Source organism: Buteo buteo, chromosome 12 (assembly GCF_964188355.1).
Source record: "Buteo buteo chromosome 12, bButBut1.hap1.1, whole genome shotgun sequence".
Lineage (NCBI taxonomy): Eukaryota > Metazoa > Chordata > Aves > Accipitriformes > Accipitridae > Buteo > Buteo buteo.
This window is the reverse complement of record NC_134182.1, coordinates 17,521,943-17,542,138: the sequence shown is the minus strand read 5'-3', so window position 1 is coordinate 17,542,138 and position 20,196 is coordinate 17,521,943. Positions and strand designations below refer to the sequence as shown.

At 38.1% G+C, this 20,196-nt stretch overlaps 1 protein-coding gene across 1 annotated transcript in view; it reads right to left on the bottom strand.

Moving 5' to 3' along the window:
- Positions 1-20,196, bottom strand: part of PRKCE (protein kinase C epsilon) — a 301,238-nt gene that overhangs the window by 27,139 nt on the left and 253,903 nt on the right. The window contains exons 12-13 of the mRNA XM_075042854.1: positions 3,137-3,275; positions 568-756 (exon numbers count right to left, since the gene is read on the bottom strand). Coding sequence (XP_074898955.1) covers positions 568-756; positions 3,137-3,275 — 328 coding nt within the window. The remainder of the gene's footprint in view (positions 1-567; positions 757-3,136; positions 3,276-20,196) is intronic.

Sequence of the window (20,196 nt, the reverse complement as noted above, 5' to 3'; positions counted from 1 at the left end):
ACACACTTTTCTGTCAAGTCACTACCCATATTGAAAAACACCAACCAGGGCAGAAACAATTACACTAGAGTAAGACTGCTTATCAAAGTGTTATGAGAACTACAAAATAGAACATGCAGCTTTCATGTTCTATTTCAACCCATCTTGGTGATAGGGGAAGAAAGGCAGAGGGACAGGAAATTTTATAAGTGAGTTAAATAAAAACACTGTTTCTTTAATGACGTAGTGCTTCCCGCACTCCAGTAAACATGCGGCATATAAAGTGTCAAAGTGATAGCACAGTTCTAGTTGATTGGGTTTTCCCTGAAACATGAATCTGCGGTACACAGATTTAGACAGCATACAACTGCATGGAATACAAACATTCTGTTCCTTTCCCACAAGCAGTGTAATTTATCCCAGGCACCATTATCCTAACAGTGGCACTCTGAACTGTGCTTGAACTCCCAGCAGTGACTGCTCTCAACAACTTTCGGCAAATTCAATTTTAATCAAGGGAAAAAAAAGAAATGCAACCCCCCAAAAAAACATGAAGAGGAGGAGCAAAGCAAGTAATGGAAGACTCACTGCTTTTAAAATGCTGACGGCTTCTTTACTGAGCCAGACTGGATACAAGACATCATCGTGAAGGATGGATTCAAAGAGATCATCTTCATTGTCAGCTTCAAAGGGGGGTTGCCCAGCCATCATTTCATACATGAGAACACCCAGAGCCCACCAGTCTACTGATGGGCCATATTCTAACTCCTGGAGGATCTAGTGTGGAAAAAGAGACTGGAATGAATAGACAAGTTAGACAACACTCTCGGCTGCACATTTGCTGTTTCAACATGATACACCCCTTCTTTCCCCAGTGCCTAAGCAGGACTAAATCCCACACTGATTTTCATAACAGAGGCATGGTTTCTTACCCATGCAATTTGCACTAACACAGCTAAGTGTCAATGTGTAGTTGTTCTCAGAAGTACTGACTGAGTTTATCAGTCCCCTGAGTAAAAGAGTATGCTTGTGAGCAAAAAAGCTGTATATCCTTCCAAACTGTTTAAAGCAGGTCATGCTATAGGGGAAAAAAAGATCACATATACAAAACAGATTGGTGGAAAATGTGAAACATTTCCTTGTCTCTATCTTGAATAAAAACAAACTGAAGCAGCTTGTAATACTGCACAGAGATCATCTGAGAGATTTATTCTAGTCCTTTAGGTAGGGCTGAAGGAAGCCAAAAGCATTTTTGTTCAAGTTCTTTTTACAGCATTACAATGCTGTACGATATACATGGCTGTAGGACACACTTTAATTGCCCTTGCTTTCAGAAAAACTGGCTACAACTTTTCACATGGCACAAGTTCAACCTTGTAGCAAATATCTTTAGTGGGGAGTAGTAGGTTAGCATGATGGAGTTTTATTGTACTACTTGGTGTTACAGAACTAGTGTTGTACAGGGAACAAGCTTAATTGGCTCCTCTTCACTGAAGAGAAGTTTGTAGTTTGGCTGCAATGTTTCAGCATGACAGGTGACTGGGGAAAGTAGAGTGAGTGACTGTTTAAGGTGAAGCTGACTGCCTTAAAATGAGTTGGAATGCCAACAACTCCGCCACCTCCTTAAACAACACTAGTGTTACCGTCAGAAGCCTTGTGGTGAACTGTGTGAGCTTAGTGCTGTGTTTGGGAATCACGACCAATATAAAACCAAATTAAGTCTTAATATAAAAACACAAATGAGTTTAACATTTGAATACAGAGGTCTGGACCCCAACTGGATTCTTAGTTGAATGGATATTACATTTTATAGATATTAATTACTGAAAATGATACTCTTCAAAAGTGTACTTTTCAAGTGTTATGGGCACTCTTTGGAACTCAGATATTGCTAAAGAAAAGCAAATTGAAACATATTACCATGATGCAAGAGAAATAGAAGCAGGAGATAAACTTCTGCAATTAAGATGACAAAATGGAAGCCTGAGCTACTGACTTCAGTGAGACCAGGATTTCATGTAGAAGTTCCTGGGATCTTATTACTGCTTTGTTTTCAGTAATAATTTTCAAAGAATTTGCCAAAGGACTCAATTAGTATACTGAATCAGAAAAGAATTCATACAAAACCAAAACCATCACACTGGTATTTATTTTCTTTTAACACCAGAATACTTTTCAAACTTGGTAAAACACACATTTCTGTTAGGGTAGTTACAAGATGATTTGCACCTTACCAGTTGTGCTAGCCTGACAGCCATGAACACTAACAATATGGATTTCTAATTTATTGTCTCTAACAAATAATAAACTAACATTTTTCCCTGCTGCAAATTTATGGTTGATGAAAGACAAACCAATGAAACTTTTATGTTAAATCAGTACACTGAATCTTCAGCAGAAAGATGCACAGGTTACTAACTAAACTGAGCAGATGAAGTCTGCCTAGCAGACTTACTGTGCAATATTGATTCATTTTAGGCACTTGGAAATACATCTCATATGATTAAAATTTAGGATATGTAAAACCAGCATGATTCTCAGCCATTTCTTTTATCCAATGAATGCCTTGAAATGACTTTTGGATGTTGCCAACTGATACGCAGCATTTATATGAAAAGTTCCTACTTTTCTATGCAAGTCTGTACTTTCTGTTCATCCACATGATGAGAAGTAACACAAACGCAATACCTTTCACTCACAGATACTTTAAAGAAAGGAAAAATACTCCCACAAAGACCCTAGGCAAAATGACACCAAACGTATGGTCTCTTTCGTATGAACATGCCCTTCTAAGTCTCATGAAAAATTAACAACATTTTTATAAGTACTAAAGACCAGTGCTGGCAGTACTCAGTTGCATCTAGCACTTTAAAGGCTAGTAAGTGCCTTCGCAATGATGCTGAGTCAGAAGTGAGTGTATGGAGAAGAATACCATTAAGTTCAGGGAACAAATAATAGAAAAACCACACTTTGTCACTCCTGTCAACATGGAATAGTGCTTGTGAGCACTTTCTGCAAGATTACCCAAGAGAAACGGCAGCAGAGTCTAGTCTGTATCTTTTACTGTTTTCACCTACATGTAAAAAGTGTCTAAAATTACACATTACAGTCTGATGAATGATAATGTCTGTATTCTTAGTGCAGTGCAAAAAAATACCTCTGGAGCTATATAGTCAGGTGTGCCACAAAAGGTTGTGGTGGTCACTCCATTCAGAATCCCTTCCTTGCACATCCCAAAATCAGCTAGTTTACAGTGGCCTTCTGCATCCAGGAGAATATTGTCCAGTTTCAGGTCCCTGAAATAAAAAGGCCCAAAATTAAATCAACTCTCAAATTCTAATGTGCTCTTGAATTTCATCATAAACTATAGAATATGACAAACAGATGGTTTCACAAACACCACTAAGAAACTGTTCTTCATGTGTGTGCATAAGAAGTTGGTAGCAGTCACTAAATAGACCTGGTGAAAGGCAACAAGGAAGCAGGCAATGACAAACATTTGCAAGATCACGCCTTTACTCTCTCCATAGCAGCAAGAAAGCACAGCACATTCAGAAATGTTTGGAAAAGATCTCAGTCTCGTTTCCTACAAATCTAACATTCTGCCTATGTGAAATAGGTCAACAATGTCTAATGAAGCCATTCTCCATCTTTGCATTAGCACAAAGTAAGGAGTACCAATTTACCCATACTCTATCATATAGGTTGAATTCACAGGTACTTTCAAATTTGGATTATTTTGAATTGGATTCTTAATGTATACTAGCAATTCAAAGTTCAGATTGCAATGAGAGGGATGAAAACCAATGTCTTCATCTTTGGAAGCATTATGTCCTGCAGTTTAAACCTGCTCAAAAATAATCTCACATGAATATTTTGCACTCATTGTTAAACAACACATCTTAGCAGCTGTCTCTGATCACTCGTACAAATGTCTTTGTGTCAAAACCACACAATTCTTTGGTTATTAAATTGGGTGAGGTCAAAAACAGGTTGAGAAACAGATATCCACCTTTCTTGTCTTGCCCTCTGCACATTTTCAAAATATACCATTGATGGTTATTGCATGTTCCAACACAATGGATGCTAGGTACTATTTAATTTACCTGTCACTTGCCTTAGACTAAACTACAAAAGGATCTGGAAAGTCAGTGCATAAAAGAACCCTCACTTGCACAGACACCCCCCCCCCCCCACTTAAAAATATTTTATCATGTATAAATAATAAAATGAACATAAAACAAAGGCAAAAAATCCCACTTAGATTGCACGGACCATATTAATTTTATACTTCTGTCTAGGCTTTATGTACCTCTGCTGTGTATTAAAAATACACAGTAATAAATGAGGGTGTTGTATGTACGAATGCATACAGAGGTGAGAATCAAAAGTGGAACACGTTCTTAGATGACTTTGTGGACACTTTCTGATTATACCTTTTTTCCTAGAAGAATTAAGAGAAATTTCCATAGGTGGAACTGATGAGAAAAAACTGTGTGTAGGCAAGTTCTAAATCAGACAGAGGAATAAAGTCCCATGCCAGCCTCTGTAAACAAATTTCACCCCAAAAGCCTATGAAAAGATACAGGTTTTTTTGCATAAATCCTTTATGCCAACAAATTCTACCTGAGTGAGGGTCAAGAAGTCTTCACCTTACTCTGAGGATTTCTTTCAGAGAAATGTCTCCCTGTCAGTCCCCAGACTTTAAAACCACAGACACTGTAACAGGGTGGAAGCATTTACACACATTAAATGATTAAACAACCCTTCCAGGGATGCATCATGTCAAGAGTTTTTGTGGACATGTCCAAGGCTACAGTATGCTGGGATTTCCCCAGAAATGTTCTTTTCTCCCTGTCAGCCCAATTTCAGTCAGTGGATTTTATTACTTTTTTCTTTGTTTTTTTTTGACACTTGTTCAAAATTTTTGAACATGCTGACCCACCTGTATCTAACATATATTTCTCAAGCATGTGCACGGGACAGCATAAAAATCAGATATTTCTGAGACACAGTGGACTTACTACTCAAGGTCTGCATAATCACTGTATATCTGTGCAGTAAATCTGACACTTCTTGGCAGGCCTGGATGACTTGCTGTACATGTAGAGATCAGTTGGGCTGTGTACATCTTACAAAGTGGTTTGTGCAGGCAGAAGAAGTCTGACATGGCAAAACAAAGTCACATTTACCTCACTAACAGTAAATTCACTGTCTCCCACATAAACTACCTTTATCAGATATAGTTTATGTAGCTGAAGTATATACTGGCTGTAGAAATGTTCGTTGCAACCAATACGTTCTACACCAGGCTTTGCTATCTCCAGATCGGTCAGGCTGCTCTTGAAGGTCCTCAGCTGGTCACCCACGTAAGGCCCCTTGGAGCAGACTACATATTTCATCATTCCTTAAGGTCATCCTTTTTATGAGTTCCTAAACAACCCAAGATCCAGCTGGCTACAACATAATCCCCTACATTTAACTGTTTAACCCCTCAAATAACCACCTCTTCCTATCCCTGGAAAGTGATTTGCAAGAATTGTCCAACATAATGCAAGGGCAAATAGATACCAACAGCTCTTTGGGGCACCCCCAAAAGAAGTCAAATAAACAAAATAAAGCTCCCTGCTCCAAAAATCACATGCCTTCCTAAAACTGCTCTTCCAGTGAATTACAAGTGTTACAATCAAAAGACCTGCATTAACACAAGACTATAACATCATCAAGTAGAACATGATCAAGTATAACAACAGGATAAGGTTCTTGCAAATGGGAGAAGGAAATATGCTTGTAGCTGTAGCTTTTAACCTTCCAAATGCAGTCTTGGATGTTCCTAAGCTAAGGAAGAATACAAGTTATATTTCAAAAAGTCAAGATGGTCAGATAAAGAAATCAAAGTATAATTACATTTGATGTAATCTTGGAACCACTTCCAGGCACCATCACAACAGACTAATTATGATAGGAACTGATGAAATTCAAGAGGCTGCTCAGAAAACTGGATCCACGTTAATTTGGAGTGGTAAGTGATCATCAGAAGACTCTTAAATGTTATCTTAACTCTGATCCCAGAAGCAGGACTTCCCAGTGCAGGCAGGTGACACACTGGAGCTGTTAGGACCTAAAACTGTTTAAGTTTCATTTAATGCCATTCATATGCTAGCCATGGAGTTGAATGGAAATATAGTCAGTAACCCAAGAAGCTCCCAAACTAAGAGAAATCTCAACAGTAATAATGCACTAACAGCAAGCCACAACATAATGGAGAAGGACAGGATATTCACCATTGCTTTATTTCCTTAAAGATATGTATAAAACACAGAAATTAGCAATAAAAATTTAACTTGACAGTGGAAAAAGAGAATGAATAAACTGAGCAAAGAGAAAACCACGAGGAGTCTAAGTATTAAATTCTGACTACCTGTAAAGACTGACAGTGAAATTTCAAGCCTACCCATAAAAGCACAAGTCAATTTAACTTTCTTACCATTTACCACACTATAATCCTACTTGACACAAGAAAAACATCTGGGACCCCTTCATCAAGGCAAAACAAAGCAGTGAAGTCTATAAGCCTCTTCAAAACTCTGTTGGAGGCACTGAGGACATCAGCTTAATTACTCACGCAATAACAGAATTTAATACCAGTAGATTTTTATTATCACAAAGCACACCAGAGTTTTGAAAGAAATTTGGAAGAGGCTAAAACAGCAGCAGCATGACTCCCGTTAAAGTACAGGTGGGAGGTTAAAAGGTAAGCTGGGAGCCTGCCAAAGTGCCAAATTCATAGCTAGCCCGCAAGATTATCATAGTCCACAAAAGTTCTTGCACTGAAAACCATTTAAAACCATTCTGTCAATTTACAGGTGCCAGATTAAAAAATATAAAACAACAAAAAAAACCCCAGACAAAAAACATCACCATACCCCCCTAATTATGCAACTTTGGAAAAAGAAATCTTAGTTAACTAAATAAATGTAAGAGAATACGTAACGTGCTATTTAACACCTCACAGGAAAAAAAAATAAAACAAAACAGAGAGAGATGAGGAAACAGCAGTCTCACTGAAAAAAACCTTTAAGTTTTAGTTTAAGATCTATAACTCCCTAGAACTGTTGTAGGAAACAGCCAGCTCTCCTACCTCTCAAAAAGTGAAATAAACAGCTATCAATCTCCAGAGTGTAAATTAATTGTCTATATAGAATGATCCATTCTGACCCATTCTGTCTTTTATTTAGTTCCTGGCATTAGCACCAGTTGTCTACCTCTAAATCAGAGCATACCAAATAATACAGAGTCAGATAGCTCAGTGACAAAGGTCTATTAAATTCTTCTTTTTCTCATTTGGCATTCTCTTTGTAGGAACTAAGAAAGTCATCTGTGTCTGACAAAATGAGTTCCTACAACCTGAGTAATTACACGCAACTGCAAACAACCTAACCAGTTAAGCCAGGAAAATGCCGAGATTGCTTGAATGCAGTAATGCTACATTAAGCTATTTCTCTCCTTTGTTTGTTTGCCAAGATACTTTGTACAGTCATTCAGTTGACTTGAGCAGTCAATTGCATAAAATGTTGCTTTTGGGTTGTTTGGTTTTTTGGTTTTTTTTTAATAATTTTTTTCATTTCTCTGAAAGCTTTAAACAGAAATTTAAGCTTTGGTTTGTATTTCTGGATACCTGCCAGCATCGCAATCACCTCAGAAGCTGTAAAGATTGGCAGGACCTCAAGAAAGAATCAGGATTAAAACAGTATGTTTGTGCAAGTCAGAACAGAAGAGCGGGAAGACTGCAGGTAACTTGCAAGAAAACTTCCATAACACTCATTCCTTCCTCCACACGCCAGTGCCATGAGACACTGACTGCCCTGGCTTCCTACAAATGCAGAGTGGACGAGCACTTCACAGGACTGGGTTCTTAAAGACTGACTCCCAAGAGTAGCCAGCTAGATAACTGCCTTGTGTGTGTGGCCCTATGTGTCACATGTGTCATTTAGATGGCAGATAATTTTCTTGTTGAAAGTAAGACAATTAAACAGTCCAGATGGGTTTTGACCAGTAAAATCAGAAAGTCTGCCAAACATTACTGACAGTAGCCTTTGAACACGGTAAACTTAGTGACTAAATAAATGTGTATTTGAAGAACAAGATCAAGTAACTGAGAAACATGATCACAAGCTGGTTTTAGCAATCACTTTACAATGAAACACCTCCGCAGCATCTGCTTCTACTCTAACTGTTGAATGAGCAACAAAACGAGAAAGCATATACATTTCACAGTGTAAGTCAGAATGAAGCATAATAATTATTATCTACAAATAACATTGGAAGCAAGAATATTTCTTTATAGGGTGAAAGTTCAATGAAGGACTGTACATTACTAAACATCTATAGAACATCAAAGAGGAAAGATCCGAAAGCAACACAAGGCTAAAGTACGTAGCTACTGAACAACCACTTTTTTTGGTGACTTTCAACTGCAATGAACCTTTCAATAGTGTATTTGAAATCACTGCCATTGCTCCCCTGCATGGGAAGATCACATCCTCTCTGCAGGCTTTAAATAGACAAGCTGTTCACAGAAGAAACCACAGAAGGTAAAAGGGAAACTTCCCCCAACAACATCGAAAACAATCAGAATCACTCTCTAGTTATTGCAGTTATTGAAATTCATAACTGAAGGCAATATGCTCATTATATCAATTAGCAATTTCAATGAGTAAGATGAATTTTCTCTTCTATTTAATTAAGGTGAGACTTCTACATTCCTAGAATTACTTTTTAACTTACTCAGTGGTACCCAAACTGCTTTTGAGACAAAGACGTTCACCTGCAACAATAGGTCACTCCTGTACCCAGTACAAATTTACTCTTTGCTATTATTTTAGTTAATGTTGCATTTTCAACATAAATTTCAATCACAAGCAGTAAGTATCTAGAACTTGGGTCATTTGTACCACACTGTCTGAAACAGTATTTTCTGGAAGACTGATAAATTCACCAAAATCTTTGCCTCACTCCTTCAAACACATTGGTATCCTCAAAATATTGACAATTAATGTACTAGGTTACAGTCTAACCAAGATGGAGATATATATGGAACTGGTCAGAAAACAAAAAGAAACGTCAACAATTTTAATGTTCTGATGTTAGCTTCTTTAGTGATTAGCTCTCACCAACTTAATCTCCATTTCCATACATAAACTATGGGACAGATATATTAGGACTGTACTTCACTAGTGGATTCTTTTGTTGCTTTCATTGTTTTAGTCACAACACATCAGCAAGGCTTCCCCCCTTCCCTGCCCCCAACAGATCAGAGGTAAATGGGGAAAATCCAAACTGTAATATCTAAGCAAATGCAAACTATTAATATAATTTTTACCCATTTGAAAAACTGTATGGGAAAGAAAGAGCCCATAGTTTCTGATGTTAGTGAGCATAAACATGCAGTAATAACAGCATCATTGGATGTCAGGTTCTACCAGTTGATGTGACCTCCCTTATTGATGGAGTAAGAAATAGGAAACACATCAGACTGCTCATGCTTATGAGTGGATTCATGACAGTACGGCAATTTTTGCTAGCAGGGAGGGAGTAGGGAGAAACCTGGGTGAGAAAAAGATGGTTCTGCGGCTTTTGTTATTGTAGGAGATCTCAGGAAGTTTTGCCTGTGTTTATCTGAAAGTCTTGCAATTTCTCTGCTTTGCTTTTATATTGACCCATTAAATGATTACTGGATTTCTGATACACATTTTCTTTGTCTCTGTTACATTACTTGATATTATCAAAGAATAAAGATATTATCTATCACAAAAACTATAGCAGACCTGTACTCAGCAATATACAGAAAAACCTGCTGTGCAGATTTGAAAACTGCTACTTTTCAGCAGTGCCAAGTTTGGAATAAAGTGAACCCACCTTATACTGATGTGTATCAGTATGTATAATGGCTAGCAGCAGATTAATTAAGAGCACGGACTTGGTTTCAAATAAAGTCAGAGATACTATAGCTACTTTTCATGGAAGAAAACAGTGATAGTTCAGATACCAAGGGTAAACATTAGTGGGAAATGCTGACTTTTAACGTCACCATAGTGACACTCTGTCAGGCATGTTTACTTTTAAAAACGTACACTTTTACTTTCCTTATATAACACAACATCCATCACCCTGCCATCTGCACAAATATGTTGTGGACTAAGGGGGTGGCAGAGACGGGAGAAGGGATGTAGCAAAAGGTAGTTTGCTATCTCCCCACCAAGGACATCAGAGGGAGATAAACACACGATTGCTACCTGTGGCTCTGTAAACCCTAGTTGTTACAAGGCAAAAGTATGGCTTGCATGATGTATAATATCACCTGCTCCAGCAACGTCTACCATTGAGAAAACTTTCAGCTCAGCAAGGTCCAGAGATGGAAAAGAAGGCCGTGTGTTCATCACGCAGCCCTAAGTGTTTACTGATGCCTTAATGATGTATTGAACAAAGGTTTAATATTCATTTCCAGAAGCTTACGGAAACCAATGACTTTTCTGGTAGCATAAAAACATTTTCTATAAAATAAATCCTCTATATGGCTTTTTAATGGCTTTGACCATAACTTTATTACAATTGTCTGTAGCAGCTTAGGACATTACAGTGCCTGATATGCTTATCTTATTATGCTTAGTTTCCTTAAAATAATGGGCAGACAAATAAATACATTGTACATAACAGCCTTCCTTTGTGTGGCTTCTCCTTTCTTACTATTTCCACACTTTTATTTGTGAACATAAGTGAAATATGTACAAGTTTAAATATGCATTATGTAAAACATTCTCAAAAATTGGCTAAGCACAGAGGGGAGCAGTCTCTATTTCTTTTTCAAGAGAGGGTTGCCTTTTACATTCACATCACACTGCTTTATGAACCTCATCCTTCCATGACGCCTACACCTGAGACCGCAATGATTTTTCCATGAGCCTGAGGCAGGAATGGGATGTAGTGCTACAACTGTGCCACTTGACTTAGCTTACTGCCAAAGCCTTGATTTAGACAAGCTTTGTGCTGGATCCCAGTGGCAACTCTGCCTTCCCACGGCCCACAGGCCTGCAATTTTTGTACCAAGTAGGAACTGTCATGAACAGAACTGGCTTCTTATTAGGCCTGTTGTATAGGACAAACAATCTGCCTCAGAAACTTGCAGCTAAACTAGATAGCAAATGACTTTCTCATTTTGTAAGGTTTCTTAAGATTTTACAAACCATTTGTGTTCCACGCTGGGTGAAAACACAGACTGTTCAAAGCTTTTTGTGAAAGTAGCGTGCAAATAGCCAATGGCCTGTTGCTCAGAACAATGACTGGCTCTGAACCGAGGCTGAGCTGCCTGGTCATCCTGGTCACCCACCACTCCCATGAGTGCCCTGACGTTAAGGCTACTAGCTGTTCTGCCAGGGATTTTCTTTTTTCTTTCTCACTCACTGTCTCAACTTCGATTAAAAATACCATTTTCTAACTTTTTATTTTGAAGACTTTAGCTGAAAAATTCCTAACTGGCTCTATGTATTCAGGCTGGGAATGACAGGGTGAAATCTGTACTACCACTAATGATATTTACTGTTTCAGCCTCTGCTACAAAGCCCACGTGTTAAGTCATTGCTAAATATGTAATGTGATAAACCCTGTCCTCACTGACACCTCGGTGATCCCACTGAAGACAATAGAGGTCCCCAGGCTTAGCCAAGGACTGACTCAAGCTGTGGTATTCTATTCTGTGAGGTTCAATGCTTTGTGCTCTTATTTTTAAATCTCAAATAACATAAAAATAAGATCGCGTATTGTAACAATAGGTTAGGTGGAGGACAAACTAGAAGTGCCTACTATGTATGTCTATAATCCTTTTAAACAAAACAATACCAAATTGTTATTTGATAAAACCACTTGATGAAAGACAGTGAAAGGATAGTGTGAAGCTAGAAAAGCTTGTCAGATTGTTTTGAAAACTCAATTCTGAAAAAATGTTACCAGAACCTTAGAAAGCAAATTTATCAGTAGACACATTAATTAAGTGTGGATATGTTTAAAAGTTTTTCTTTGGAAACCAAAAGCAGTGGGTTTTTTTCTTCAGAGACCTTAGCAGGTAGGCTGACAAAATCACTATCATTTGAACAACAATGGAATACAAATTATGCAAACACAAAGAAAAAAGTACTTGGGTTTCAGGCATAGTTTCTGTGCCTAACCAGAAAGACTGAAATTCTTTCTTCTCTTTCCTATTTTTGAGTGAAGCTTTCTTACACAGAATAGAAAAACATACAGCCAACAAATGCATGTCTATCCAGGTAGCACCTTCTGTTTCTGTAGCAGTTCTCATTCAGCTATCTCAGCAATGAAGCCTTGTAACTTTTAATAACCCACAATGAGGATATATTACTGCCTTATACAGATAATAGGAAAGACAGAATAAGAGGATATAATGTAATCAACCACAATTCCATCCATTTTTGAAATTTACCTTAAACATGAATGTAACTAGAGCTCTGAAACATTTTGCTCTGGTTTTATGGTAATTTTCTTTCCTGTATTTTCCAGGATTCTGATCCAGATTTATCCCACCAGACATTAGGGTTTAACTGAGGTATGATGGTTTGCCCCAGGCTCCTTCCATGGCCATCTCCACAGATATCTCCGAGAGGATAATTCATGGAACATGTGGGCTGCACAGCTCCCTAAAGAAGCCTACCCTTCTCCACTGACTGTAAATGCACTCCAGGACAAGCAGGATCCTGACTTGGAGCTTCAATTACGTTCCTAAAGTTAGGTGAAATGAATCTGAGCCTTTGTGTATATTCAGTATAAGCTGCTTCCCAGCTTCCTGTCTTCCAGCTAGAGATTTCATTCAAACTAGTTGTAAATCTTCCATTTTTGTAGGAGAAAGCCAAACGAAGGCAGATTTAAAAAAAAAGACCTGCATTCATTTGTCTTATTACTCACAGTGGAATTGCACCCCCCCAATTTGCTAGGCTTTGAAGTTATGCCTTGTAATAATTCTTAATTTTTCTCACTTGGGTCATATAGCACTCTCCCAACTGCAAAAACTCCCAACATGCATATCCATCAAAATGCCAGACATTTAATTGCTCTATTTGGACATACCAAATAAAGACCTCCAAAGCATTTATTATTCTACATTGTTTCAGGCAATAGAAAGAGCATTCTAAAACACCCCCCCCGCCCCGAATCCAGCAGAAGAAAAGCTGCTACTGTAATCAGCCATGATTGAAGGCATTTCCTGTATTTTGCTATCAAACCGGTTGTTTTTTCCATTACACATTAAGTGAACTTTAGTAAGGTCAAGACACCAGAGAAAAACAGGATCAGAATATCTTTAATCAACTAAGGTTGAGTACTTCAGCCTCTCTCTTTCAGATGTTTAGTCCTGGATCTCATCCCATATCTCTACATTTCTTCCTTAAATCATAGATGCATAAACCAGGTCAGTTTGAATTTATGATTTAGATAGTTGTTTCCAATAGCATTTAACTTGTTAGCCTTACACTTCCCCTAGACTAAAGGTCAATCAACCTCATGCTGCGTAACAATACCAATATTATTTTAGTATGATATAAGTCCAACAGGGGAAACAAGTTTTCATTCACAATCACAATACTGGGCCAAAAACTTCCCTCAGTTGGAATACTATTGTTTCCATCATGCTGCCTATTAAAATCAAGTGTAGGTGTTGAAATTACTATTAAACAAAAGCCAAAGCTACAATAGCATAGGATAATGTGATCCAATCCTCTACATTGTCATCCTGCTGTCACACTGAATATAGACTATTTTAAGGTATATAGCATCCTTGTCCTGTGCTCTGGCCCTATTCTTTTTCTAGAGAAAGTGTCTTTTTTTCTTCCATGAACGCCAAACAATATTCTTTTACTTGTTAATGTAACACAAATGTCGACACTTCCCTCAGAAAAATGACCAGTTCCAAGCACATTGTTGACTCGTTGAAGAAGGGAAAAGCATGCCATGTTTTCCCAGCAGCTGCTAAGACAACCCTGTGCTTTGGTCCAGTTCTGTTACATAAAAGAGAAGACCAGCCTGCCTGAACACTGTGGTAAGACTGAAAGCCGACTAATCATGCAACCTTATTATCTACCTACTGAACACAGATGTACAGAGTAGAGGCTACTCAGTGCTAGCAGATGGCCTCCAAAGCTCACCTTAAGTCCTGCTCTCCCTCGCCTTCCTTCCCTTTTTCTAGCTTCAAAGCTTTAGTAAAGGTTCTCTTTTTAATTCAGTTGAGGTTATTTATCTAAAGAAAACTAATGACACTCACATAAATCCCCATCTTTCAGCCAAGGGACCAGACCTTCAACGTACTCAAAGATGAGAACACACAGTGAAGATGAAGAGCTCTTAAAATACTACAGTCTGCTTGTAAAAGGCAGCACAAATCTCAATAATGCTTATTTTGTGCTTCTATCAGGAACAGACAGAACCACCATTAGATTCAGGGAAAAAACTGTAAACATGGCAATGCTGGGAACCTACTTTATAACTTGAATTGGTCATCTTTTTCTTTCATTCCTTTGAATAAACTCTATACACTCTGTAAACTTTTAAAGAAGATGTTTAAAAAAAAAAATTTTAGTCTGGCAACCAAAACATGGGGTATACAATAAAATGGCCAAACACAGGTGATTGGGAGCATATCCTGAGCAAGCCATTAATGCGCCAGCATGAGCCAACAAACCTTCCAGTGCCTTTCTGTACTAGCCAATGCCCTCTGCAGCTTTATGATGCCCAGAAGTGTAAAGCAGAAGGGTTCCTGAAGGAAGAAACACACTGTTTCTTTTTATAAAAGAAACAAATTTATCAGAATTCCCTTCCCTATGCTCCCAAGGGTGTCCTTAGCAGGGAACAAACACAGCTCCTAGCAGTAAGCAGACTCCTGTTAAAGCTCCATATCATGTTTCCATGGAGAAAAATGCTTTCTTAGTGAGAAAAAAAAACAAACTTCTGCAGTGAACTTTTGTACAGACACTGATTTTTTCCAACCTCACTTTGGTCTCAGTTTGACCTGTCGGGTCTTTTTATGGAAAGCCTTTCCACAGTGGTGCATGTAATATTACGCAGAATGGACTAAATAAATTACATAGCATAAATGAAATGATGTAACTCAGCAAGAATGTTGCTTCCAAGAAAATGTCTACTTATATGGAATCACTAGAAGAAAGATTTTAATAATTTTTGCTTCTATTCTGATTTCAGTAGCATAGTTCACGTGCCTAAACATCTTTTTCCGCAATCACGTGGTCTGAACTTGGGAAAGGTATGTAGGCTCTTAATTTAAAACCTTTTCTAACCCTGCTGTACTTATCAAGGATCAAAACAGCAGCAGTCAACAGCAGTTTAACAGATTTCTGCAGAAATTCTTGCAAAAACAGTGAGTTAAATCTATTTTGTTTTTTAACCTTCTCAAAGCATTCTGTTATACAGATAGATTTGTTTGTTTCAAAATTCTGTAGAGTTGTCAATTTTCTATTATGTTTGATGGAAGATTACTGCAGTGGAGGTATTCTGGCAAAATGAAGAAGAATCTTTATTATGTAGAGTAGAGTATGAAGAAGATGCCTGAAAAAATGGGAGTTGCTTGCCCTTCCTATGTTGATCTATACAAAAAATAAACTCCTAATGCTGCTTCCAGACAGAGGTCACAGAAGCTCGTGCTTTGCACTGCTGGGTGCAACTCCAAACCTTGTTTCAAAATATAATTAAAAAGGCTTATATATGTTAATACAGAAAGCTATATTTTACAAGATACTCTATTAAAATTATGATTGTGTAGCAAAATCACATTACTTTTGCCCCCCAACCTCTGCCAGAAAGCTGCACAAACATTCCTAGAGAATCTTTTCTTGTGCGGGAAGTTTCAACTCCAGCATTGTTTCAAACGTAGCTCCTCCAGAAAACACATACTCAGGAACACTACTTTGGCTGTAGTGCCAACATATAATATCATCACTTAAAATCTACTTATAGAATGCACCCCACTGTTTTTAATTAATATGAATGCAATGGAAAGATGACTCATGGGTTACTCACATGAAATAAAACATGGCATGACTTAGGAAATTTACAGTGTATTCACTTTTGTCAACATGAAGGTTAGCAGAGTGCTATACCAATTTACCTTCAGCTGTGAAGACAGAGAGGCTACCAAAAAGACACTAATAGTCCAGCCTAAATGAAAAGAGAGAGGCAATTCTGAATACAAGATTTGGGAGGCTAAAATATGATTTTAATCTCTAATATTTGGTACTTACTGGTACCATTTGGTAGTCATTGCATGTAAATACTGACTTCAGTAGGATTATAATGTAAACTATTGACCAAAGTGGGCTGTTCTTGAACAATTTTGTCAACATTAAAAAAAAATAAATTATTTTGAGCCTGAGGAATTATCTTTGTAACTTCTATATGCCCAGCCACTAGGTCTTTCTCCAGAGACCTGCTAACCAGACTCTATGCTCTGACAAGTTCAGTAATTATCCTATAAAACTCCCAGACAGTTATCTGGGCAAAGACTAGCAAGAAACCTAACTATACAGCTTACAAAAAATCTATTTTACATAAAGTTTCATTAAATTATAATATTCAATAAAGTCTCTTTGCATCCTTCTGACAGCCTTAAACCGAGCACACTGAGTACAATTTAATTCCATTGTAAAATTGCTTTGCTCTTCTGGTGTCAGAAAGAGCTTTTACTGTAAATGAGAATCATGACTTTTAAAGAACTAGTCTCTTATACACCAGATAGCAGCGTCTGTACACCCATGTCATGTCGTTAACACATTTATAATGTATTTTTATTATGTATTATCACATTCTGAATACCAATTAAAAACACATGAACAAATGAATCTCTGAGAAAGATTATCAAAACACTTTTAAAACAAAATAGGAGAGAAGTTGCAGAAGTTATGCTATATCCCAAAGACATGTATACAGTGTATTAAACTCAACCTTGCCCAACCCTGAAACAAATGTGGGTATTAGTTTAGAGTCTCTGTAGTCATTTATAGTATTGTGTTAAGACTTGATAGTATAGCAAATGAAAAGTTAAGGGTCACTATAGTGTGATTCTCAACGCAGACTCAGACTTTAAATGATGGCATAAAGTACTCCATAAGCAGTGATACAGTTCAGCCCTTTACTGCCCACTCTACCCCAGGCATCATCCCTTCTACTTTCTTTCATATTTCCATGCTACCACTACTTAGTAATTAGGCAAACATAACTGTGTTGGACTGCTTTTTAAATGGACCCTATCACATAAGGTGTGTAAAAAATACATCCCATTTTCTATAGCAGGATTTTGGGATTTTAGCCTAAATCTCTCTTGCATTGGGCTTATACAGACAATTATCATGGCCTAACTAGGAGCACCCATAGCTGAGCCAGGGGAGAAAAGGCTGTAGAGGTAATGACTTATATCAGATTTGTCACTGAATTATCTCTGGCTTTAGAAGCTATAGCTCACTAACATCAGTTAATGTTTTGTTGTTATTACTACATAGAGAGTTTCCAGGACACTGTTTCAAAATTTCTTCAGACCCTTTTGCTCATGAACAGAACAACTTCTACCCAATCTGCAGATGTTTTAAAAATCATAGCCAAATCCTTTTCCTCTTGGGTCACCCAGAGAAAACCAGAACTTTTGTCTTACTGTGTGTGCAAGCATACCACTCGCTCTGGTCTTGTGGAGGCTGACAAAAGATCCCCTCCTTCTTTTGTGAATTTTCAAAAAGTGCAAGGAGAACCTGCCTAAAACCCCGTGTTGTCCAAAGGGTTTCCCTCAGCTCTGCTCGGGGCATTTCTCCGTCAGTGTCTGTGGAAACCACCTTACAGAGTTTTGGCAGAGGCAGCTTCAACCAGCTTGCAATAGACTGCCTTCAGCCTTGTGCCAAGGGGTATGCTCCCGAGCTGCTGTCTGCTTTCCTTGTTCAGAATCTGAGGATCTTTTTATGCTACCAGGTATTTAAAGACTTTCATATAAATGAGAATCAGGGCCTCTTTATAACAGCTATGGCCCCTTTGGACCTATTACAGATTATCAGCAAATGAACTGGCACACATTTGGTATGCCTTTTTATGTACTCAGTATAAAGTACCATAAATGCTTGCTGTCCTCTTATTGGTGGTTAAGTTTAGGCAAATATGTACTCAGGAAGTTTCTTAAGAGCATATTATTTTTGTTCTACAAGTACTCCTTTAGAGCTGTTTCAGATTTATTCATGTTTGGAAGCTTTTAAATATCCATTACCCACTTAACTGACCATAGCAATTCCATCTGACTCATTATTTCTGTTTGTTAGGATATTTTTAGGCATTTTTTTAAATAGGTGTTAATAGATGATAGGAACTCCCTTGGAAACCCTATAATAAATCAAGTAAATACCTGATGAAGTGCTATAATGTTTATTTGTTACTACTTAATTTTATCCTTAATATTCCATGTTTTGAACATATGAGGTTCCTCAGTTCAGATTATTAGTGACCGAGACTTCTTTGGTTGGTTTTTTTAGGGCACGGCTTCTGTATTATTCAGTTCCATACCAAGGTACACCCACAGCAGCTGCTGTATTGATTATCTGCTGTTGAAGCCATCCCATTCTTCCCTTCCCTTGAAGGGGCAATCGCATGCCCTAAGGCTGGAATACCTTGTGAAGAACACTTTTACAACTGCCACTGTCAAATCTACATTAAAAAAATGTACACAGCTGCATTTGACATGCTTTGAAGGATGGTATTTTCTGTGACTTCCATAGATCAGCAGGAGGAAATTAAAAGTCTAGAGGAAAAAGCATTACCTGTGTTAAGTATTGGCATTACTTCTGGCCTCTCCCCTTTATTTTTTCTCTCTCTCTGCTGTTTCACAAGACTGACTACTGGAAACAAATCTTAGAAGCAGGACACAATAAGTGAAGACCCATCTGGTGTGTACATTGTAAGAAGTGCTGATTGGGCTTCTCCTCATAAGCTGGATGTTTCTGTAGGAATTTTTTTGAACCCAAAACATTATACCCCCAACATAAGTGGTTTTGGGGGGTGTGTCAAAATTCAATTAGGTGCCATCCATCCCTGGCTGTATCACAGTGCAGAAACCACACAAGCTTCCATCTCAGTAAAAGCTGGCCTTTGTCTCACTGCCATTCCTGCTTAGTCCTGTGCCACATCTGCTTCCTCCACACATACTCAGTGCTGCTGAGATGATGAAGACAATGTATTTCTGCCACTGTCTGCTGCTCTGGGCAGCTGCTTGTTCAGACTCTCTGGAACACTGGCAGCCAAGGAGAGGGGCAGGCATTACTTCTGACACAAGAAGGTAAGCTAAGTGACTCGTTACCACTGTGGCCTTGTTACCCCTCACCTTTCCGCTCATTTTCAGCACCGTCATTGCCACCTGACCCATTTCGTTCTGCTTTCTGATTTCCCTGGTTAGGCTGCACCTAGTCTGTCCAAGGTCCTTCTGATGTAATCCTACCACTGTTTATTCTGGTAGCAGTAGAGACTTTGATGCACTCCCCAAAATGCTGGGGTTCTTACTGGCTGTATTTTCTGTTTTAGTTCATTAGGCCATTTTAGTTAATCTCCTGGTGAACAGTATTATTTCTGTTTTCTTACATTTGAGTACAAGTTGTCAGCTACACAGACATTTTTAAAGTTTTCAAAAGTTTCAGTGAAAAATCAGTTAGGTTAGCCTTCAGATCAGCTAAATTCTCATTTTCCACAGCCTTTTGCAATGGTAAGCAAAATAACATGGTTTTCAATAACAGTGCATTCTCAAACGTGACGATTTTCTACTTCAAAATAAACACATTTTCAATCTGAAAAGTCAAACCAAGGTCCCAAATCATCCAGGAAGCTGCACACATCATGCATATGAATAGTCTCACTGAATCAAACTCAGCCTATGAGTACAGTGATCTGTATGCAGAACTGTTTGCTGGACCAGCTTCTAAGTGATAAGCACTTTTGTAACAAGGAGGTGGATTAAAGCGGGGGGGGGGAGGGGAAGAGGGTACAAAGAGAATAAATGCAAAACTTGAGCCAAAAGTAGCAAGGTTCTGACCAAAAGATGGAAAAAGTTATATGCAAATGTCTTTACTGAAGTGTATCATCCAAATTTTCTTTTAAGGCTGTTTAGTAATTTTAATACCATTATTT